The 23,883-nt window shown below is 51.5% G+C and overlaps 2 protein-coding genes across 3 annotated transcripts in view; both read left to right on the top strand.

The window, feature by feature from the left end:
- Positions 1-11,245, top strand: part of RAB8A (RAB8A, member RAS oncogene family) — a 19,672-nt gene extending 8,427 nt beyond the window's left edge. The window contains 5 exon segments of the mRNA NM_001243802.1: positions 2,103-2,180; positions 3,662-3,751; positions 4,252-4,317; positions 5,810-5,860; positions 9,875-11,245. Of these exon segments, the coding sequence (NP_001230731.1) occupies positions 2,103-2,180; positions 3,662-3,751; positions 4,252-4,317; positions 5,810-5,860; positions 9,875-9,967 (378 nt within the window). The 3' untranslated portion in view covers positions 9,968-11,245.
- HSH2D (hematopoietic SH2 domain containing) lies at positions 11,130-23,883 on the top strand. Of its 2 annotated transcripts, XM_021077864.1 has the most exons (7): positions 11,130-12,871; positions 14,781-15,097; positions 17,234-17,381; positions 18,869-18,958; positions 19,883-20,048; positions 20,602-20,733; positions 23,186-23,883. In XM_021077864.1, exons 3-7 carry the CDS (start codon positions 17,257-17,259, stop codon positions 23,750-23,752), a joined length of 1,080 nt encoding a protein of 359 aa, XP_020933523.1. In that variant the 5' UTR covers positions 11,130-12,871; positions 14,781-15,097; positions 17,234-17,256; the 3' UTR covers positions 23,753-23,883. The 2 variants fall into 2 exon arrangements, with proteins under 2 accessions (XP_020933523.1, NP_001230755.1); NM_001243826.1 differs by lacking the exon at positions 11,130-12,871 and having other exon boundaries at positions 15,032-15,097.

Genomic DNA, 23,883 nt, shown 5'->3' with positions numbered 1-23,883 from the left:
GGAGCCCCGAGTGGAGCTTCAAGGAGGAGCTGAATAGGGTGATACTGTGGTTCCCAGGGATTTCTCTTCTTTCCCAATAGAAAATCTATCTACTCCCCACCAACCCCTCATAGGTAAAAATCTAAGGCCTTGGAATCTTGCACACATGGTGCCAGCCTAGTGGTGGTGGTGGAATCCTGGGCCATCAAAGGCCCCAGTCCCTGGATAAAGGGACAGAAAGACCTCACACACCAGTGGTATTTCTTGCCCCTGAAGCGGGGGCGGGAGAGCTGCTGGGCAGAGGCCCCAGTGATGCTTGACTCATAGGGTCCACCCACCAGCATCTGCTACTCATGGTGGCCTCAGCTAGGGCGTGGCACACATCACAGCCACTGAAACTCCCCCAAGTCTTCCCATCAGCAGCTCTATTCAGTCTCCCCACGAGACCACTGAATGAGGGTTCCCAGGTGACACCTCTGAGAGTTTGTGGCCATGGTTGTGGCAGGCTGTAAGACCACTGTCCTTATCCTCAAAGTCACAGTGGGGATTTGGAATTGCAGTGGCTCACTTGCCCTGTCTGTGTGGTTTTGTCACACACCCTCACCCCTGCGGTTATCTGCCTAGCACACATGGCCCAAGTTCTTACTCTGCAAATTCAGGCGGGCTCAGAGACGTCTTGGCCAGCACCAGAGCTTGTGGATGGAGGGATGGGCCCTTGGAGCAGGGAGAGTGAGGGAATGGAATGAGCCAGGCCTGGAGAGGACAGCTGGGACCACATGTGTCAGAATCCAGAGGCTGAGCCACAAAAGAGCTTGTGAGAGTGTTGCAGGCTGACTCGCCATGCACGCCCTTCTTGATGTCCAGGGCAGCATGGAGACTGTTGAAGGGTGGCTCTGAGCGTTGCTTGATGAGGACCCAGGGAGGTTCCTTTTGGGAGCCAGTGTCATCATTGCCTTTACAGCAGGGCTTGAACTATAAAGGTCACTTCTGTTTGCAGCTCAGTTTCCCCTTGTATCAAGTGGGAATATTTGGGAGTTCCTGTTGTCACTTAGTCGATTAAAGGATCTGACTTTGTCTCTGTGAAGATACAGGTTCAATCCCTGGCCTCGCTCAGTGGGTTAAGGATCCACTGTTTGCTTTGGCTGTGGCATAGGCCGGCAGCTGCAGCTGTGATTCAGCCCCTAGCCCAGGAACTTCAATATGCTGCAGGTGTGGCTATAAAAAGAAAAAAAAAAAAAAAAAAATTGGGGTATTTGCCCTTCTTGGTGATAGCGAGATCATGGGCTCAAGCAGAGGCGGGTTCGCGCTATCTTAGGATCCATGGACTGTCCGCCAGGTGCTCACACATTATGGAACCACAGAGGCCTCAGTACTGCCTGCCCCAGTCCTTGAAACCAGCCCTGACTCTGGTGGGGTCACTGGAAGGCACATGGGCATTGAGGTCTCTCCCCCCCTGGGCTTAGACCCTAGTTGTGTCCTTTACTCTTGTGTGACTGGAAACGGGGACCTAACCCCCCCTACCCCCCCAGCCTCAGGTTCCCCATTCTTACAGTGGGGACAGTGGAACCATCCAACCCAAGCCTGTGAGGCTTCCAGGAGACCCGTGGCAGTGCCTGGCACATGGTAGGCACCAGACAAAGGGTGATGCTGGGACACCCAGAAGAAGTGGTGTTCACCAAGCCCAGGAGATGACTCAGGGCAGGGTGGAGGGGCAAGTGAGGGTGTGGAGGAGGCTGAGCGAAGGGTCCGCTTGAGGGGGAGCATGATGGGCATCAGCTTGTAGAAAAGGGGCTGCAGGACACAGCTGGGAGGTTGGCCACTGGGACCTCCCTGGCTGCCAAGGCAGGTGGGCTGTACTTTTCTGCCAGCAGTAGGGGGCCAGCAGGGCTCCTTTGTAAAGCACAGGTTGGTGGGGTCTCTTCTGTGGAGTGAAGGGTCACATCAGCAGAGGAGCAGGACTGGCGCCTGGGACACCAGAGAGAGGCTGGTGCTGCAGACCAGCAGGAGGAAGGCGCCCTGGGAGGGTGTCGTGTCCGGGTAGAGGCTGCCCCGCCTTGTTGGGGCCCCCCTCCTCAGAGAGTTGGCGGCTTATCCAGAGTGTGTCTCTGTCTCCTGCTGCTCAGGGCATCATGCTGGTTTACGACATCACCAACGAGAAGTCCTTTGACAACATCCGGAACTGGATTCGAAACATTGAGGAGGTAAGGCCGGCAAACTTTGCCAGGTGTCCGCTCCTCTGTCCTCACCCCCAAGCTCCCTGGTTTACACAGGAGCCACTGGGCATGGAGGCAGCTAGAGGTAACTCACCAGGAACAGAGTCAGGGGAACAGGAACCCACACAGTCTACCCTGGAAACCATGCTGGCCTGGCTTCATCACAGAGCAGCCCCGAGAGCCCATTTCCCCAGCTGGGCTGTTGCGTTTGAGTGACATCGAGGTCATGGAAGGGAAGAAGGATATCTGAGCTCTTGGGCACCGTGAGCATTTGGTGCTTTCTAGAGAAGGAAGTTTCTAGAATTAGCACAACCTTTGTATGGGGTGGGTGTGGTGAGAGCACGTGTCAAGGCTGGACTTTGAGCCACAGCAGAGCAGCTACCCATGTTCAGCTCGTGCTGTGGCTACCTGTGGATGGAAACCTTGAACAATGGAGGGAAGAGAAGGTGGCCAGCCCTGTCTCCCCATCCCAAAGCCAGCATCGTCACCTTCCTGCTCTTCAGAGAGCTTGCCCTCACCCCCAGGCCTCCCTGGACAATATGTCTGTGGCTTTTGATGACTCATTCAATGGGGCTTTGGGCCTGAGAACTTTACTACCTGCGAAGCCAAGGCAAGAGGTCACGTCACAACCAGTATCTGAGCAGCTGCACTGGGCTGCCTCCACATGACCCATATCTGTTGGCAGGAGGCTGCACCCAGCCTGAGGAAGGGGACCTCACGCTGGTCCCTGGAAGCTCTCTGTTGCAGCCAGTTAGCGAGAGGGCCTTCTGGTTAGTAGGAAGTTAGGGAGCAGTGGAGTGCATTTCCCTGAGACCAGATCTGAGCTGTAGCAAGAAGGGCCTTTCTGATGGCCCAGTCCTTCAGGAAGTGAGGCCCACTGCATTGGGGTGTGGGGGTGGGGGTTGGAGGAAAGAACTGTTCCAGGGGTGAGGGCAGAATTAAGGGAACACCAGGGGATGGCAAAGCACCCAGGGCTGGTGGTGGCCAAGGGTGTGACACCCCCGCCTGCCCCCCCCAAGAACCACCCATATTTGGAGCCTGGAGAGAATGAGCTGGAGCAGGGCAGAAGGTCACAGGACAGCAGCTGGGGCCTCCAGCAGAGTTTCCAAGGAGGGAGGAAGACGAGCAGGGGTCAATATCCCAGCCTTGCTTACTTCCCCTAGGCCAGGCCTTGCCAGGAGCCCAGGGAAAACCTGATTGACACAGCCCTGAGTACTGTAGCGAAGCTATCTTCAGCAGCCAGAAAGCATGCGCTTGGTCAAAGTAGCAGCCAGAACCCTGGACTTGGCCCTGCTTTGGCTGTGTGACATGGCACAGGCCACTCAGCCTCTCTGAACTTCAGCTTGTCTTCTGTACAGGATGTGCCTGGCAGTCCTGACCAGGCACTCTGATTTGGGGGGACGGGCTCCCAGTTGGTCCGTAGTCCGGTCTGACCTCACCTCTCACCTCCCTTCTGCCCTCCTCCTCAGCATGCGTCTGCAGACGTCGAAAAGATGATACTTGGGAACAAGTGCGACGTGAATGACAAGAGACAAGTTTCCAAGGAACGGGGAGAAAAGGTGAGCACACGCTGCCAGGCACCTGGAGACAGAGGGATTTTAGGGTCTGGGGTTCCCTGCATGGAGGCAGCCCTATCCTGCCCCACAGAGCCCCTAATTGCCCATTGATGGGGAGGCCAGTCTTTGGGGGAGAGTCCCTCACAGTCTTTATGAGCATAAGATGACTCACCATTCTTTCCTGTCCAAGACCAAGGGAGTCCTGGGACACAGTACTTGGCTGGGTACGGGGACCAGTGGGAATCGGTTGCCCCAGTGGGGCACGGGCCATGAGAAGGGAAGGTGGAAAGCTCATGCCCAGCTGGGCTTCAGGAAAAAGATAGGAAGCAGTGAGGGCTTTTGAGTGTGTTCTGCTCGCTCCTGCCCGGCGTCTCCTGGGACCTGTGAAGGCCACAGTGGGCAGAGAACAGAGCCATGGTTTGAGCCAGGCCCCTTCAGGGCGCTGGGTGGGGGTCTGGGCACTGGGTGGCTGATGAGCGCATGCGTGTCTCTATCCCTCACAGCTGGCCCTGGACTATGGAATCAAGTTCATGGAGACCAGCGCGAAGGCCAACATCAACGTGGAGAACGTGAGTCCTGGGCCCACAGCACTGGCCCTGCGGGCTAAGGGTTAGGCTGCGCCCTCCCGAGAGGCTCTGCTGCAGGGACTGTCTGAGGGGCACTTCTTAGGCAGCACCATGTGTCCAGCCCCTTGCCAGGCCCAACCTGGGAGAGTCACCCCCATGTTCTGACAATCGCAGGTTCCAGCCCTGGCTAGGCACTCCGGGCTTCATCCCCCTGGCTCTTGGGCAGCCCTGGGGAGCAGGCACAGTTTTGCAGATGGGAGACTGAGGCTCAGAGGGTCCCAGCTGGCTGATACCAAGGCCTGGCTCCGGGTTTGTGCTTTCAGTCACATCACTTGCAATGACAGGCCCTAGTCACAAGCCCATGCAGAGGAGGGGGCTGTGACCAAGCCTTAGCCCAGGCCTCCCCTCCTGTCCACGAGCCACACCAGCCCCTCAGCTAACCTGCCTTCCCCATTCTGCCATTCCCAGTATCTTTCCAAAATGGATCTTTTACACCACACCTGACCTCAGTCCTCAATGAGAGACACAAAAGGTCCTCCCTAGCTGGCCTCAGCCAGTGTGTGCCACCCACTGCTCAGTCCTCACTCACCGCTCTCCATTCTTGGCTGCCTCTGCCGCATCCTCCTCCATGCCTCTGCCACAGTCCCAAACCCCCCAACTCCCTTTACCATCAGGGCCCAGCTCATGTGGCCCTTCCCCAAGGAGGCCTCTGCCATCCGCCAGACCCTTAGACCCACCACCTTGGGTACCCCCAGGACCCCGAGCCACCTTCCACCCTAGAACTTTCCATGTCACATGGGTATTTGCTGAGACTTTGCCTCTTACCAAAGCAGGAGCCCCTTGACTGCAGATACTGAGGTCAGTTCATCTCTAAGGCCCAAGGTTGGTGCCAGCATGGGATTTATGAGTATTGTCCAGAAGAGGGAAGGGAGGACAGTGGTCAGGAGACTGTGACAGAGGTGGCAGCCTAGGGTCAGGCCAGCTCAAGCTTTCATCCACCCTGGGAAGATGAACCTTTCACCCCACCCATCAGGCCTCTCAGGCCTTCCTACCTGGCCATGACCCAAATGAAGCTTGTTTGGCCACAGTGCCGCTTGGCTTTCTGTCCTGCCCCTGACTGTCAGAAGTGGGCAAAGCAGACAGAGCACAGGATTGGGGACAGAGCTCCATCAGTCAGTGAGCCTCTGGGTGCCTTGGGATAAGTCATTCAGCCCGTCTAAGCCTCCGTTTCACCTTTGACCAATCAAGAGTGATCCTACCTCCCAGGGTCATTGGCTCAGGGGAAGTGGTGGTCCAAGTGTGGGCCATTGGTACCCGGGGGTAGGGACAAGAGATGAAGCTGGACAGGTGAGCCCCAGGCCTTCGCTCTGTCCTAACACTGTTACTCCCACTGGCGCCACTGCTGAGCCACGCCCACTGTACAGAGATGGCCGGGAACCAGCAAGCCCCCATCTGTTTCCCACTCAGGGGTGCTAACTGTGTGCTTATTCCACAGGCCTTTTTCACTCTCGCCAGAGACATCAAAGCAAAAATGGATAAAAAATTGGTGAGTGTGTGTCCTTCCCAGTCCCCACAAAGGTCCCTGTAGGCACTGATCGGTGTCACCCTCAGTGATATGTGCATCCCTGGGCAGATCCTGCTTTTGAGGGCTCAGCTGTACCTTATAGGGCATCGCTAAGAAGGGGAACAAGACTTAGCAGGTGTGCTGGGGGCATCTGCCCTGGGACACTCATCTGCTTCATCTCCTCTGGGGCCCTGGAGCTGCTCAGAGCCAGGGACTGCTTGCTGAGCACACAAGCTAGCTGGGGACACCAACCCTTTCCATCCCTCTCGGGAGCCAGGCACACATGAAGAGAGAAAAGCCCCCTCCAGGCAGGCCCAGAGCCGTAGTCGTCCCCAATACGAGGCTCCCAGCAAGGCTGGTACCTAATAGCCACTGGTTTCCTTCCCATCCTGACAGGTCTGGCAGGTCGATAGCCTTTTTTTCCCTTCCAGCCCCAGATTCTGCAGATTGACAACCTTCAGTGTGGGTCCCAGGCCTCTGAGGCCTCAAAGAGGTCCTGCCTGAATCCCTCCCTGTCCACCCTGTCATCATTTCTGGCTTTTCTGTTTATCACGTGAGCAGTTTGATTGTCCCCAGCATTCAGCATATTAGTGTTTCCTTGGAGTCTGAACACTCGACTATATTCTAGGCGTGTTTAGCACCTAAACACTGTCAGGAGTCTTGCTCCAGAGTCTCTGTTCCAGTGACCACTCTTTCCCCACCAGTAATGCTCCCTGTTGTCTGATACAAGAGAGAAAAGCACTTTATTTGCATCTGGTCATTCCAGATGACGCATATAATACAAAATGCCATTCAGGTAGTTCACGTCTGATTTAAAATGTTATTTTCCTGATTCTAAGATGCTGTGAGTTGAATTGTGAGGTACATAATCAATTTAATAGCAGCACTTTGTCCATGTAAACCAACTATACTTTTACAAAAATTTTTCTTACAATTGTAACTTTCTTAGAATTCTTTTCTCTTCAGTATAATGGAAATGTTTTGATTTTTAATGACCCTTCTGACTCACTTTTTCCCACCAGAAATAACAGTGAGCATCACAGCAACACTTTGCCTGCACTTCTGATACCCACCTGTTGATTGCCTCTGGAGTGTACCATCTCCTTCTAAGGCATAAATTGTCAAGTCTGATGTGCAGCCATAATCCTTGCGATTTCTCTTTTTTTCTTCACTAAGTTACAAATCACCAACAGTTAAATTCTAACCATTTCCTGCCACATTTGTTGATGTTCAGAGTTGCAGCCCCATACCATTTCCTATTGTTCTTCCTTTTTTTTTTTTAATGTAATTGATATAGGATATTGTGTAAGTTTGGGGTGTACAACATGTTGGCTTGGTATTTATGTATTCTGATAGGATTACCACCACAGTGTTAGCTCACACCCTTATCACATCACATCATCATCATTTCTTCTTTGTGTTGATAACAGTTAAGATCTAGTCTCTTAGCCACTTTAACATTTATACAGGCACACCTTGGAGGTATTGTGGGTTCGGTTCCAGACCACCACAGAAAGGTGACTATCCCAATAAGGCAAGTCACATGAATTTTTTTTTTTGTTTCTCAGTGCATATAAAAGTTATGTTTATACTATACTGTAATCTCTTGAGCATGCAATAGCATGATGTCTAAAAAACCATTGTATATACCTTAAGTAAAAATACTTTAGGAATTCCCATGGTGGCACCATGGGTTAAGAATCCAACTGCAGTGGCTCAGGTCACTGCAGAGGTGCAGGTTCGATCCCTGGCCCAGGAACTTCATATGCCACAAGTATGGCCATAAAAAATTTAAAAATTAAGAATAAATACTTTATTGCTAAAAAATGCTCACCATCATCTGAGCCTTCAGCAAGTTGTAATCTTTTTGCAATAGTAACATCAAAGATCACAGATCACCATAGTGTAATGAAAGTTTGAAATATTATGCGAATTACTAAAATGTGACACAAAGTGAGCAGATGCTGTTGGAAAGATAGACTTGCTCAACACAGGATTGCCTCAGACTTTCAGTTTGTTTAAAAAAAAGAAAAAACAACATGTCTGTGAAGCACAATAAATTGAGGTATTGCTTTAGTACAGTATCGTTGGCTGTGGTCACTCTGCAGTGCATTAGATCTCCAGGACTTAAGTTTCTACTAATTGCAAGTTCGTGTCTGTCTGTCACATCACCCATGTGGCTGGCCCTCGCTGACCCTCCCAGGCTCTGTCTTCTCTCTAAGACATCCCAGAATCCAGGCCCTCTGAGACCTTGGGTGCACCCCCTGAGAGCAAACTCCATACCCCATACTGGGCCACCTGGGCCTTGTACTCTGGCTGTCACCTCCCACTCCACTTGTCACCCTGACACTTCCCTGTCATCCCGTGTGCTCCAGCCACACTGGCCCTTTCTTGTCCTTGAGCACCACATGTACATGCAGACTTGTCTTTCCCCTCCACTGTGGCTGCTCACCACCTGCATTAGGAGCTGCCTTAACAGATTCCCATAGCAAACCTAGCAGTTTAAACCATACACATTTATTATCTTAATGTCAGAAGTCTGAAACGGGGCTCAACAGGCTGAGATCAAGGTGTTAGGAGAGCTGAGTTGTTGGCTGGCGCCCCAGGGCAGGACCCATTTCCTTGCCTTGTCCAGCTTCTAGAGGCCACTGCCTCCCTCCCCTTCTGACCACCATCTTCCAAGACAGCCACTCAATGTCTCTCTGACCCTGCTACCATCCTCACCTCTCTTCCTCAGCCCACCTGTGTGATCTGCGATGCTCTCCCCCTCTCACCTTAAGCACATCTACAAAGTCCCTCCTGCCACATCAGGTTCTAGGGCTGGAGGCGGACATCTTTGAGGGCAGTTATTCTGCTGACTACAGCCCCTGGACCATCCCCAGCCTCACTCCCTCACTTCACAAGGTCTCTATTCAGAGATCACCATCAAAACACCCCTCCACCACTTGTCCTGCCTCTTCCGTGTCACTACTCATCACATGGGGAATCACAGCTTATTTGTTTCCCCGTGTAATCTCTGTCCCCCTATACTGTATTTGCACCCCAAGGCAAGGGAGCTTGTCCTCCTCTGCATGCCAAGTGCCCAAGCAGCACCTGGCACCTTATAGGCATTCAGTAGTTACTGTTGAATAAATTCGGGTTTTACCCAAGAGTTGAAAGATGAAAAGGAATTAGTCAAAGAAAGGGCCGAATCTTTCCAAACATGGTGACGGGAGATTTCAGTTCCCAGGGTCAGCAGAGGCCAGATCAGAGGCTTCAAATGCCAGATGACAGCACTGATGGGTTTTCACCAGGGCTTGAGTTTAGGGCTTATCTTACCTGCAGCAAGGTGGAAGGTGAACTGAGGGGAGAGGTGGGAGCCAGAGCTTCGACACAGGGACAGGGAGACCAGCTGGTGTGAGTAGCATTGGGACCTTGGACTCAGCCTTTTCGAATCCCAAGAGATAGAGCCTTTCTGCTGCCCCTCAGCTGCCTCACTATTCAGTGCTCAGCACCAAGGGTAGATGGATGGAAAGGAGGGAGGGGGTGGGTGAATAGAAGGAGGGAAATAGGGAAAGAGGAGGAGAGTGAGAATGGGTCAATCAGTGGTTGGAAAGATGTTGAAAGGGAGAATGGAAAGGGGTGAGTAAGTGAATGGAAGGAATGAAGGGAAGGAGTGATGGGTGGGTAGTAGATGAAAAGCAAATCTGTGGGTTTGTGAAAGATGAATTGTCAGTTGGAAGGGACGGATGGATGGATGATGGAAGGGGGTGGTTCATTGGAAGGGGATGGATAGATGATGGTTGGGAGAGGGTTGGTTGGTTGAATGGAAGGCGATGGATGGATAGAAGGAAGGAAGGAGAGAGAAAAGTGGGTGGTTCATTGCAAGGTAACAGATGGATACATAAGCTGGTGGATAGATGGTTGGTTAGTTCATTAGTTGACTGGCGGATTGGTTAAAAGACGCAGTGCTCATGTTGCTCAGCCATAACCTCAGAACACCTTTTGTGATTTCAGGAAGGCAACAGCCCCCAGGGGAGCAACCAGGGAGTCAAAATCACACCGGACCAGCAGAAGAGGAGCAGCTTTTTCCGATGTGTTCTTCTGTGAGGAATGCCGCCTTACTCTGAGCCTCGCTCAGCTGAGCTGACTGTGCCTGTCCTGAGTGAGCCCCTCACTCAGCCGGGGCCCTCCCACCACCACCAAACCCCCGCCGTGCCGCGGCCACCAGGCCCACGGTCACCGGGCCCACGGCCACCAGAACACAATCGAGAAATTGTTTATTTTAGTAACTGATCTTTGTCAACTCTGGAGATGGAGCGAGTTAAGAATCTGCTATTTCTCCTGCGATGTCCACTGAATGGGTCCACGCATCGTGTAACTAGAGAGAGAGATGGAGTTGAGGCGTGGCCACCAGTAGCAGCCAGCGTGGCAGGCCTCTGCCTCTGAGCCTCGACACAGCTAGAGCCCCAGCAGGAAGCCCGTCCATGTCCTCCGCGGCAGAAGTGAGGCCCCCAAAAGCCAACGACAGCTCCAAGAGCGCCAGGCTCTGCACCCTGAGCGAGGCGACTCACATCAGGCCCGGGAAGCATCTGCCCAACACGTCTGACGCCCACTTTCACCTCTTCTCTCAGTTTTTGGACAAGTGACAGAAACTGTTATACATCCCACTGTCCCCCTCTACCCCCATCTCATTTTAACTGTCAAACCAAAGGGAAGCACAAATTAAGGAAATCCTGAGGAAAGAAGCATGGAGTGGCCTTTCCTGTTTACAGCCAGGTTTGGTCCCATGGTCCAGCTGGGCCTTGGGCACAGCCAGCAGGTCTCTCTGAGGTCCCCACCTGAGCACTGAAGGGTCACCATGTATGCCACAGGTGACCCCCAAAATGCAAAATCACACATGGCCCAGCCCTGAGTGGGGCACTCACTTCATCCTCCACCATCTCCAAATCGGACATTCTTTTTAGAGATTTTTATTTTTCCAGATCCATAGTGTAAGGAGATGATTCCGTCTTTTGACTTCCAGTAGCAGACCTAGGTGATAGGGCACAAACATACATACACGTACACACACACACACACACACACCCCGCCTGGATGTGGCCGAGAACCCAGCTGGCGTCCCGGGGCCTGACTGCAGAGCAGTCTGGATGGGTTTTTGATTGCCGTCGTCCAGTTCTGTTTTGACCACTCTGCTTTCCCGTAGAGACTGCAGTCAGAATCAGGTAACCAGGTCAGAGGGATGTCACCAAGGAGCCTTTCTTCCTTTTTCTTTTTTTTTTTTTTTTCCTGCCCCCCCCCCCACGAGCTGCTGTCAATCCAAGCCATTGGCATTGTAGTTTGTTTTTTTTTTTCTTTTTTTGAATTAAAACCAACATACCAGCAATAGTCTGCTCTCCCCTTGGAATCTCTTAACATGCTCTGTTTACATTGATAAATGCACTTAAGGAAAACAGACAGATTAAAGTTCATTTTAAAGTTAACAGATTTTTCGGTCCACATTTTCCATGTAGGTACACACATGTGGCCAGATGTTGGGCAGCAAATTCACACAAGATGCCTGCTGTTTAAAACATAGCCCAGGCCAGCAGGGGGCCTCAGGTCTGGCCAAGGTTAAAGTAGAGGTGACAGTCACCCCAAGCTCTGAGGAAGTGACACCATCATCACAAGGCTGACTTGGGAAAGCAGGTGTCCCAACCTCACCCCCTCCCCCAATGCACACACACAGCACAGGAAAACAAGGTGTCTGTCCTCAGCATTCACTTTGTACATCACACCCTCGGCTGAACCCACTGGGTCAAACTTGGTGCCCATCATGCCACCAAGATTCTCCCCCAGATCCTACTTCAGACCCTCCAGCACAACCTTGGACTGAGCCTCAGTTCCCTCATCAGTGTCTTGTTAAATGGGTGCAATGGTAGTTCCTACCTCAGGGTAGCTATGAAGAACTGGTGAGGTGGTGCATCCAAGGCCTTGTAGCCTCCATCAGCATCATTCTTGTGCTGAAAGAGAAAAACCCACCTTTCTTTTTACTACTTGACTGTAATGGGGAACAGGTCATCCAGATAGCTTACAGCTTTGAGCTGTATTTGCCCCCATAATGCCCCAAACTTCTGCCAGTCACCCACATCCAGGTCAGGGGGAGTCCTTAAACTCCTTGGTCCCACCTTGTACCCAGCCTCTTGCTCAGAGTCGTAACTTTTTCTTATTTCTAAGGACTTTGGTGGGCAAGGGGCTCCTCGGCTACCATCCCCTTGTCTTGAGACAGATGACACCATAGCTCTTTCTAATAACAGCTTTAATGAGATGCCGTTCACACACCATACAATTCACAAACCAAAGTGTGCAGTTTGGTAGTTTTTAATACATTCACAGCGTTGTGCAGCTGTCACCACAGTCAATTTTAGAACGTCTTTATCATCCAGTACCCATTCGCCATTGCTCCCTCTTCCCCCTACCCCACCCGCTGCAACCACTAATCTACTTTCTGTCTCTATGGATTTGCTTATGTTCGGGACATTTCACATAAATAGAATCATACTCTGGTGTTTTGCATTCTGGCTTCTTTCACTCAGCATAAAGATTTTGAGATCCATCATGTCGGCAGCATATTGGAGCTTCATCTCTTTCCATGGCTGAAGAGTATTCCATTGTGTGGCTGGCTCACATCTTTTGTGTGTTCATCCACTGATGGATGTTCGGGTTGTCTTCACCTTCTGGACATCTTGCGTGTTGTCTGCTTCTCAAGCATGCCAAGTGTGTTCCTACCCCAGGACCTTTGACCCTACTGTTGTTTCCTCTTCCTCCAGCCTCTCCGGTGTATGGACTTGTGTGGCATTCTTCCCCCTGCGGACTGTGAGCTCCAGCAGGGCAGGGACAGTTCCTGTTTTGTCTTTTGCTTCATCCCCAGCAGCTGGCATGGTGCCCACCGTTGGGGCTCAGCCAGTGTTTGTGGAGTGAATGAATGAATGAATAGAACGGAGGCATTGGAGAACGAAACAACCACGAAACTGAGTAAGGCCCAGAGTTACCAGAGCCTAAGGATTCCCCCACCCCTGACATCTACAGTCCCCTTGTCTGAGATACCATTGTGGCCGCTACCCTAAGGGCCACCCCACATGGGGCCAGTGAATGTCCCACTCCCCAGCTGAGGCACCCAGACCTGACTGGAGGGATAAAGGGCTGACCTCAGAGGGACAGAGGCCTTGGGGTCCCAGCCCCACCATCTCCCTGCTGGTCCCCTACTGGAAAGTTCTTCTGAGGGCCATGGGTCTGTTCACAGGTTCCAAGACTGTGGCCACCAAGCAGTGGGGTGTGACTCTGTTGTGACAGTCTCTGAGGAGGACAGCAATTTGTAAAAGACCATATCCCCCAAGCAGGTCAGGGTAATCAGGGCATTGCCTTCTGTGTTGGGGCCTCAGAGGGGCAGGCAGGTGGTGAACAGAAACACCCTCTTTCAGGTTTCTGGAGACTGAACTCCATGTAAATGAAAGGATGAGATGCCCCATGGCCACACCTGACACACATGGCAAGGGTCTCTTGGCACTTCTGATCCCCTCCCCAACAGCATTAGTCCTCTCATCGAGACTGGGAACTGGTCCACTGGGCTGTGGAAGGCATGGATCAGAGAGGTGATGTGAGTTGCCCAAGGTGGCCCAGCTCATGAGGTCTGGAGGCCAAGCTTGCCTCTCCTCCAGCCAGGCCCAAAGGTATCACCTTAAGTCACGGTGAAGAGACCTAATAAAATTGCTCTTTATTGAGCTCCATGCTGCTTGCCTGTAGATTGTCTGGACTAATCATCCTCATGTGCCTAAGGAGGGCTAGCTTCATACCCACTTCACAGATGAGGAAACTGAGGCCAAGAGAGTTCTAATGATTCACCCAAGTCTACACAGTGAATGAGTGAGAAGCCAGTTTTCATGTGTCTCCTGTTTGAGACTTATTGACCCACAGACTCCAGGACAAGGCCACCCTTCCCAGCCCCAGAGCAAGGATGACGGGGACCTCCAGCTTGAGCCTGCAAGGGGGGCTCTCTAGACAGCTGGGCCATGGTGATAGGCCCAAGGGGAAGCCCCCAGCTCAGCCACAAGGATCTGGGCCGTTTCTGAAAAGGGAGGAGGAAGTGGTTTTGCTAGGGTGCTGGGGAGGGGTGAGGCTGCCCACACGCATCTGGGGCTAGCTGATCCGTTAGGCAGGGCTTCCCACACTCAGGGCCCACCCTATGTGTGGGGACCTGAGAAATGTTGTCTTTTTTAAAAAATCAGAAGAAAAATTGGGTAAAAGAATGAATATATGAAATGAATCCAGCCTGGATTACATCGATCTTGGTGTCAATGCAACATAAAATATAATTTTAAATGGGTGTGTGTGTGTGTGTGTGTGTGTGTGTGTGTGCCTGTGTATTTTAAAATAGAGGAAGTCATACTATAGCCCTGTACACACAGTGAGGCCTCAGCCTGTCCAGGCTCAGTCCTGCCTCAGGGTCTTTGCTCATGCCCTTCCCACCCCCTGGAGCACTCTTTCTGCACAAACACCTGCCCCCACCCCTGTCAAGCTGATTCCTACCTGTCCACAGGGGCCCCTTCCCCCATATTAGTTAGGCCCCCTCTGGGGGTTCTGGCAATTCTAGTCCCCCCCCTTTCTGACAGGCTGTCCACTTTGAGTTGTTTTTGTTTTTTTTTGTTTGTTTGTTTGTTTGTTGTTTTTTTGTTTTTTTTTTATGGGATCCAAGCGTTTGTGACCTACGCCGCAGCTTGTGGCAACGCCAGATCCTTAACCCATTGAGAGAGGTCAAGGGTTGAACTCGCACCCTCCTGAATACTAGTGGGTTCCTAACCAACCGAGCCAAAATGGGAACTCCCCAGGCTGTCCACTTTGAAACGATGACATTAATCATTTCCCCCTCCTCTTCATTTCTCCCTAGGTTATAGATGCTGGGAGGGCGGGGCCTGCACCCATCTTGTGGTCACCTCTCCATCTGAGAATCTGGCACATGATCCTCAGGCTTGTCAAGGTCTGGATGGAGCAAGGATGTTCCTCCACCTGCACCCAGCGGGACTACAGACTGAGGGGAGGAGGGGGGAAGAGTCCCCGCCCAGGGCTCACCTGCTCAAGGAAACAGGAACCGCCTGGGGCCGCGCCCCGCCCCGCTGACGTGCAGACCCTGAACCGAAACCCAGGCTCCTGCAGGCACCAGGCACAGCCAGAGTGAGGGCTTCGGGCCCCCCAGGGGTCTCCCAGGTACGTGCCTACTTTTGTGCCCACCCCAGGCTGGCTGAGACTGGGGCCCCCAAAAGCCTCAACTTCATCTCTACCAGGGAGAAGACAGAGTATGGGGGCTAGTCTGGGCCAGAAGGGGACAGGGCTGGCAGGGTCCAGAGAAACATGAGGAAATTTCTAGGGGCACTGGTAGGTGGCCATTGGAAAATAGAGCTGGAATCAGGGAAAGGGCCTTCCTGGCAGGGGCACAGCCTGAGCAAAGACATGGAGAGGAGAGAGAATATGATCAGTTTGGGGTAGAACAAGGATGTGCTTTGGGCTTTAGGGCTGGAATGTGAGGGATGAGGAGGTGGGGGAGGCCCTAATGCCAGGGTCAAGAGTTTAAAACTTAGTATGACTTCATTCATCAGCCAACAACTCTGCACTCTCTTCTATGCCCACCCAGTGCCAGGTGATGCTAGGGATCTAGACAAATCCAAAAGAACTTAGCCCCAGACCCAATATGGGGGAAACAGAGCCAGCCACAGACACTCCAGCTTGGCTAGGCCAGAAGCAGGAACGGTGGGGAAGGGAGGGGACAGAGAAGTGTGCCAGGCTTTGTCTTGGGGAAGAGGCAGGAAAGCTGCTTAGAGGAGGGATGTTTTTGTGGGGTCTTGATGGATAAGTAGGAGTTCTCCCAGGTAGAAAAAAGAACGAGCCTGTAAACATGCCCTCATATGAGCTAGGTCACTACTAGATTCATTAATATTTATTATTACATACAGTGCTTAGCTCTGTGCCAACTGTAGCTTCTCAGGTAATTACTATCATTAGCCCCAAATTGCAGATGAACATTCAGGCACAAAGAGGTTAAGTGACTTGCCCAAGGTCACACAGCAGCTAAGTGGGGGAGCTGAGGTTTGAACCTAGGTTGTCTAGCTCTGACTGGGCTCAATTGATTTTTCATCCTGCTTTATTATAACATTTCTTTATAGATCTATTTCATTTCACTCACGGCAGAATTCCTTTGGGTCCTTCCCTGGAGGGCATGCTTGGCATCTGTCTTCTGGCAGGAGAAATTCAATATTGACTGGGTTGGTCATGCCCCCTCCCTGTAGAAACAGATCAGTAACAAAGACTTTCTGAGATACTGAAAAATTAGACCAGTGCAGGTGCAGAGCCCGAGCTCCAGTTTGGGGACAGAATTAAGGGTGAGAGTAAGTGGTTCATGTGTGGACAGATGAGCAGGGCACAACCCTTTGGCTGGTTCTTCACTGACTTAATACTGTTTTGCAAATTGCTGCTGTTTTTCTTTCTCTGTTTTCCAGCTCTGTGTCACTGGCTCACAGAGTCCAATAGTACCTGACCTTAAAACTTTTGAGAATGGGTGTAAATTAACCATGCACCTGACACAGTATAGGTGTCCCATCAGTGGCCACGACTCAGGATGACAATGGTGGCAGAAGCAGCTATTTGGGGCCATATCTCTGTAGTGTTTAATGAAACCATGGCAACCCTTTATGGCACCCACAGTTCATCTGCTATTTCATTCTTTCACTTACCATTCTGCTATCTCTACATCCTTCTAGGACAGTGATAGTTCCTTAATATTTAAATAAACTCAGGGTTTTGTTTTGTTTTCTTTTTAGGGCCACACCTGCAGCATATAGAAGTTCCCTGGCTAGGGGTCATATTGGAGCTACAGCTGCCAGCCTATACCACAGCCACAGCAACACCAGATCCTAGCCATGTCTGCAACCTACACCACAGCTCATGGCAATGCTGGATCCTTAACCCACTGAGAGAGGCCAGGGATCAAACCCTCATCCTCATGGATCCTAGTCAGGTTCGTTAACCTCTGAGCCATGAAGGGAACGCCCAATAAACTCAGTTCTTAAACACACATATTTATTTTTTTTAAAAAACTTTCTAACACTTGTAGTAATGGTATAATAAGAATAAAAGAAAAAGGAAAAAATCCTTGGCGGATTTTTGGGTTGTGTCAATGGATGAATCAGCATAAAGTGCCAGCACATAGTAGGTGCTCGAGAAACACAAGCCAGTTTCAATCTGTCTAGCCTGGAGGACTTCTCAAAGGAGGAGCCACCATGAACTGCATGAATAGAGCAAAGGTGGGAGGTGGACCAGGCTAGACTCTTTCCTCCCTCCCACCCCCAGGTCACCCTCCACCTCCAGAAGCCATGACAGAGGACAGAAGGCTGCCCCCACCACTGCCTCCACGACTGGACTGGTTCATACACACCCAGGTGGACCAGCTGGCCCAGGGAGGTGTCCCAGCCTGGTTCCACGGTGCCATCTCGAGAGAGTAAGGACCCCCCCACCCCACCCCTTCCACCCTGCCCTTCACCCTCTTTCCCTGTCTGCCCTGACCCTGGGCTGATTTTCACTACAGAATTCAGGGCTTAGTTCAGCTAAGTGTGTTAAGAAGGCAGGTGAAAATAGCTCTGGGGGTCCTAAGCTTGAATCCTGCCTCCTCCATGGACTCGTATGTGGTCTTGAGCAAGTTACTGGACCCTGGCTTTCTCTATACATGTGGCCACCAGTCCAGTACTGCCAGGGATCCGCCAGTGCCCCAGAATCAAGGTGGGGATGCAGCCTCAGAATCTTTCTTAACACAGTGCTCCAAACCGCAGCTCTCAATCCATCAGGGATGTAACCAAAGAGCACTGGCTACAGCAGACTGAGCTCTGAGGACCTAAATCCACCTAGTTGCCCCCACCCCACCCTGGGGGCTGGCTCTAAACAAATGGCAAAAAGGCCATTGAGTTCCACATTCTGCATGCAGGAAATGGAGGAAATACTGTAAAGCCACAGAGAAGAAGAATCAGGCCTGGTTTCTGAGTGCTGGGGTGCACCAATGGAAATATAATGTGAGCCACACATTGCAATTTTAAATCTTTTAAGTCTCTTTTAAGCTATGTTAAAAGGCGTGAAAAGAAGCAAGTGGAATTAATTTTAATTGTATCTTTTATTTAACCTAGTATATCCACGATATTATCATTTTAACATGTTATCAGCACTAAGTCCTCAAAATCCAGCATGTCTTATATGTCAAAAGCACGTCTCAATTCCTACCAGCCACATTTCAAGTGCTCAGCCTCCGTACATGGCCAGTGGCCTCTGTATTGGACAGCAAGGGGCCAAAGTCCCCATCTTGTCTCGTAGAAGGTTGCCTTACTCTGTGTGAACCCAGGATATTGGTAATAACAATAGTGAGCATCTTATGTGTTCTTATAGTTGGCGGTTCCCATGCTCATACTGCATGCTTTTCATCTGTCCTCAAGTGGGCCCTGGGAATAAGGGTTTTCTTCCCCCTTAAGGAAGCTGAAGGTCATAAAAGAACTGACCCCCATTTATTAACAATGGAGCATTTATTGAGTACCTGCTGTGTGCCAGGGGTCACACAGCTAATGAACAGCAGAGCTGGGTTTTGGAATCAAATGCATCTGAGAAAAGTTCCTGCTTTATTACCTGTGATACCTTGATCTAACCAAAGGTGCCTTAAGGGCGCCTTCCAGGCATTGGGAAGGCAAGCAGGGGCTGTGGAGATGATTAAGTTCATCAGAGGATTCCTGCCACCTCCGAGACAGCATCCTTGCCCTTGAATAACCCAAGGTCTGAAACAACCAAGAAAAAAAAAGTTTAGGTTGTTTGTTCATTTAGAAAGTCGAACAGCACAGGCCTCTCTGGCTCAGGGGGCACCGGTACTAGGATGACCAGGGTACCAGAAGTCTGGCCAGTATGCTGTGTTCCAGGACCTCAGCCATGTCTCTTCTGTATTTGCCCTTCCAGGGATGCCGAGAACTTGCTGGAATCACAACCACTGGGATCCTTCCTCATCAGAGTCAGTCACAGCCACGTGGGCTACACCCTCTCTTACAAGTAAGTTCTGGGCTAGGTGCCAGGGAAGGAGAAGGAGGGCTCCACAGCTTCCTTAGAGGATGCAAGCGGTGCTTCATACCAAAACTCCTCAATGAGCCCCCCAGAGTGAGGGTCTGGCCAGATCTGACTGAACAGCGGACAGCTGCAGGTCTGGCTCTAACCAGCAGACTATGGCCTGGTGGTAACTGAGACTGTGTATCTGAGAACAGGGGCTGCTGGGAACCCAAGAGTGGCTATTGCCTCTCCTCTAACTTCCCTTCTCCCCCCACTACTTAAATGGCAACTCTCTGGCTCCACCTGGGGTGGGGGGACATGTGGCTTTATTACAAAGGGAAAAACTGAGGCCCTTAATCACACAGTCCAAGGCTCAGCTCTGCCACTTATATGCTGTGTGATCTTGGACAAGTTACTCAGCTTTTTTGTGCCTCCCTTAAAGTCCTCAACCCTAACATAGAAATGCTAAAATTAGTTCAGAGTCTTGATGTGAGGATTAAGTGAAATATAGTAAGCATATCAAAGGCCATTAATAAATACATCCATTTATTAACAATGGAGCATTTATTGAGTACCTGCTGTGTGCCAGGCATACAACCTTAGGCTGGGGCCTGACTCAAATTTTCACTGTTATCATTTCTATTGATCATTTTCCCTCTTGCCAGCATGGAGCTAAGCTTTTACCTTCAGTAGCTTGTCCCAGCTTCATAAGATCTCCCCAGCTCAGCCTTAGGGGCCCCATGTTATAAAGGGGAAAACTGGGGCACAGTGCAGTCACCTGCCAGGTCTCACATGGCTAATAAGTGGAGGAGCCCACAAGGGAGCCTGGGCAGTCAGGCCGCAGCTGTGATGCCGCCAGCTCAAAGGCTGGGGGATGGGGAGGAAATGAGGGGGAAAAGGGATGGCCTAGCCTCAGCAATATCTCCACAGAGCCCAAAACTGCTGCCGCCACTTCATGGTGAAACTTTTGGATGATGGGAGCTTCGTGATTCCTGGGGAAGACAGGGTTTATGCCTCTCTAGATGCCTTGGTTGCCTTCCATCAGCAGCAGCCAGTGCGGCCACATGAGGATCTGCTGACGCAGCCATGCCAGCAGGTGAGGGTTGGGATACCCCTCCCCCGCCCCCGCCAAGGGCCATAGCCATCCTCTCAAGGACCAAGTATCCCATTCTCTTTTGCTCCCTCTCAGCCTCTTGTGATTCTATCACTCTTGTGGTCCCTGTTTCCCTGTGGCCTGCGCCCCTCCTGGCCTTTGTTATTTGCTGCCCTAGATGGATTTTTTTTACAGGCATTCATGAGCCAGGTATAACCTTGGTTGATCTATAGGAATAGCAAATCTCTTTATGGAGCTCAGTGGGTGGGCATAGCCTGCAGTAGCTGCTGTGGGAGGGGTGTATCTCTTAATAAGGATGAGAGGGTATGACCTAGAACTTCAGAAGGGATTGTGGGTGTGGCGTATTTCCGGTATTTCCTTATAAGGCTCAGCGGCAGGGCCTATCCCTCAATGGCTGCTGTGGGAGGGGCATGCTTCCTTATAAGTTTTATGTGTGGGGCAGCCTCTGAGCCTGGGGACTTCTAGGATCTGCAACCCCAGCCCCATCCCTGTCCTTGTCCTTTGGACTAAACTGCAGGTCCCCTCTGCCTTGCAGAAAGATCCAGCAAACATGGATTATGAAGATCTCTTCCTCTACTCCAACGCATTAACTAAGGAGGCCACCTGGTCCACCTATGGCCCCAGCAAACATCAGAATCCCTCCTGTCCCATGGCCACACCTGAGGAGGTATGTGACAGAAATCTGGCACCTCCAATCTAGAAGGGGAGATACAGGAGCATAGGTAGCCACCAGCTGCCGGAGGAGACTTTTTAGAATGAAGATTAGATACAGTAGCTCCAAGCTTAAAACCTTCTAGTGACTTCCCAAGGCACTGAGATTAAAATCCCAGCCATGACCTCAGCCCCTCCTACCCATCACAGCCCAACTTCAGCCACCAATGCTTCTGTTGTTCAGACACATCAGACTAACCTCAGGGCCTTTGCATGTGCTGTGTGCGCTGGCTCCAGATTTCCCAGGCCTGGCTTCTTCCACCACTTCTTCTTCAAGTGTCTCTCTCCAGTCTCCAGACCTAAAGTAGTCCCTCTGCAGCAGAGCACTCCTCAAATTTCGAAAGCCTTGCTTATTTATGAATTTTCCTGTTTCCTGCCTGCCTCTCCCATCACACTGTGAGCTTTAGGAGGTCTGGGAATCTGGCTTGTTCATCTCTGCTTCTCCTGTCCCTCAAAAACGACATGGCACTTAAAAGTTGTTCAACTAATAAATCTTTGGAGTAGATGAATGAATGAATGAATAAAATGAATAAATCCTATATGAATAAATCCCAGCTTCTCAGATCCAATTGGACCTTCAGGTGTCCCTAGGTCAAGGCCTAAGTGCCTTCCAGGCCCCCCTGCACAGCAGAGAAGTTCTGACCATAGTGGAAATGAAACAGGGGCTGGTCTGATGGACATCCGTGGGTTTTTGAATGAGGGTGGAGGCGACAGTCATGGAAGGCTTCCTGGAGCAGGGGCTTAGAATTGGGACATGCAGGATGAGAAGGAACCAGCCACACATAGAAATGCCAGGAGGGCTTTCCACACAGAGGGGGGAAAGCAAGTGCAAAGGTCCTGAGGCTCTGTATGAAAAACAGAAGAACAACAAAAGCTTGTGTGTGGCTGCAGTGGAGTGAGCAAAAGGAAGATTATTGGGAGGTGAGGGGCTAGGGTCAGTAGGTATCAATCATGCAGGTCCTTGGGGCCAGGATGAGGACCTGGGATCTATCCCAGGTGTGCCAGTGAGCCAGGAGAGAGCTTGAGCATGATCAGATTGATGGTGTTCAATGATCCCTGTGGCTGCCAGTCATAGAAGGAGCTGTCTGAGGGCTTTGGTGAGGGGGCAGGAAGGAGGTAGGTGGGAGAGACCATAAAGGGAGCCCTGAGGGTGGAGCTTGCTGATGGCTTGGAGGTAGAGGGCCATTATCAGGGTTTGAGGCCCTGGGTCCTCCATTATTTGGGAAGTACCCCCAGAAGGTGCCGCCAGGAAAATGGGAAAGTGGGTCAGGAGGGAGGGCAGCCAGGGGAGATTTGTTAGTGCGCAGGTTACCCCTGTGGACTCTGCATGGAACATGCGCTTCAGTTATCCCACCTTCAGGGCAAGGAGCTGGGGTAGTGACCTTCCACCTTCCATCGGTCATTGGCTAAGTGCTATCCCTGGAAGATTTTTAATTCTCTGGTACCTCTGGTCCGCCATGTGACCAAAGAAGTCCACTAGGCAGAGTCCCCACTGTTGGCATTTGAGAGTGGAGCTGGGGGCACAGAAACTCTAGGGGCCAAGGGATATGGATGGGGCATTGACAGCATCTGCTCCAAAGGACACCCATTTGAGGCCTGAACCACCAGGTAAATCAGGGTTCGGCAAACTACGCCCAAGGGCCACGTCCAGCCCACTGCCTGTTTCTGTATGGCCTGAGAGCTAAGCATGGCTTTTACATTTTGGAATGGTTGAAAAAAAAATCAAAAGAAGGAGTTCCTGTTGTGGCTCAGTGGGTTAAGACCCCCAACCCAACTAATATCTATGAGGATACAGATTTCACCCCTGGCCACGCTCAGTGGATTGGCATTGCCACAAGCTGTGGTGTAGGTCGCAGATGTGTTCTGTGGCTCGGATCCAGCATTGCTGTGGCTGTAGCACAGGCCAGCAGCTGCAGCTCCAATTCTGCCCCTAGCCTGGGAACTTCCACATGCTGCAGGAGCGGCCCTGAAAAAAGGAAAAGAAAAAAAACTTTTTTAAATTAAAAGTCAGAAGAAAAAGTATTTCATGATCCATAAAAATCAGATGAAACTCACATTTCCATGTCCATAAAGTGTTACTGGAACACAGGCACACTCTTCTCTGGCTGCTTTTGCCCTGTGACAGCAGAGCTGAGTAATGACACAGAGACTGTGGGACCTGCAAATCTGAAAATATTTGCTTTCTGACCCTTTATGGAAAAAGTATGCTGACTGCTGGGGGACATAGTGAAGCCATTTATTGAGATAGGAAGCACGGAAGGGTGGGGCGTGGGGTGAGGTTTGGGGGTTCTTCCAGGGACTTTCTTAGCCAAAGGGCATCTGGGTGGGACCCAGGTCCAAATTTCTCGGAGAAGACTCAGAGCTTTGAGGGGCAGGGTTGCCCAGGTCTCACCTACTCTTGGTTTCAGGACTCTGCAAAGCCAGTCCTGCTCCATCGGCCCAAGGAAAGGAAGCCAGCAACAGAGCTAGTCGGGACATCCACGGAGGAAGCCACTCCTTCCTGCCCCTCAAAAGCTCCTCTTGAGGAGACCCGCCAGAAACTCTGGAGGAACCTCAAGATGCTCCCCCAGACAGGCAAGAAGGTCCAGCAGCACCTGAAATCCCACCTAGGGGCGGTGAGCTCATCATCACGCTCAGACACCAGGGCTTCGGTGGTGACCCACAGCTCCAGAGCTGGGGCAGGCAACTCAGCCTGGGAAGAGAACATGTACACAGACCACTTTGAGGCCACGTCCCTCGCTGGCCCCTCACAGCCCCAGCCTCCAAGAGACAGAGGTGATCCCCCCAGGAAAGCCTTGAGGTCAATCAGCTGGAGCGAGGCCACCACAAGGGTCAGGAGTTGGCACCAGGAGGTGATGAGGGCCCTGTCCTCATCACAGGCATCCAAACCAGAGCCAATAGGCTCAAAAGGACCACAGGACTGGCTCCCTGAGGAATACCACCAACCGCCCCCCTTTGCCCCTGGGTACTGCTAGAGAAGACCTTGGCTCTGGGACCCTCACTTCCGGGGGCTGCTCATACTGGAACCCACTACCCACTAGCCCTCAGGGGCCTGAGGAATGTAATAAAGATGTTGCGTGGGTCTGGCCCTGCGATTGCCAGTGGA

Source organism: Sus scrofa, chromosome 2 (genome assembly GCF_000003025.6).
Source record: "Sus scrofa isolate TJ Tabasco breed Duroc chromosome 2, Sscrofa11.1, whole genome shotgun sequence".
NCBI classification, from domain to species: domain Eukaryota; kingdom Metazoa; phylum Chordata; class Mammalia; order Artiodactyla; family Suidae; genus Sus; species Sus scrofa.
The sequence above is the reverse complement of the archived record's forward strand: the minus strand, read 5'-3'. Positions and strand labels throughout refer to the sequence as shown.

Excerpts from the sequence above, each read along its gene's own strand:
- HSH2D (XM_021077864.1), top strand. The coding sequence starts at position 17,257 with ATGACAGAGGACAGAAGGCTGCCCCCACCACTGCCTCCACGACTGGAC. Across the intron at positions 18,959-19,882 it reads GGCTACACCCTCTCTTACAA|AGCCCAAAACTGCTGCCGCC; the intron begins GTAAGTTCTGGG and ends ATATCTCCACAG. Across the intron at positions 20,049-20,601 it reads TGACGCAGCCATGCCAGCAG|AAAGATCCAGCAAACATGGA; the intron begins GTGAGGGTTGGG and ends TCTGCCTTGCAG.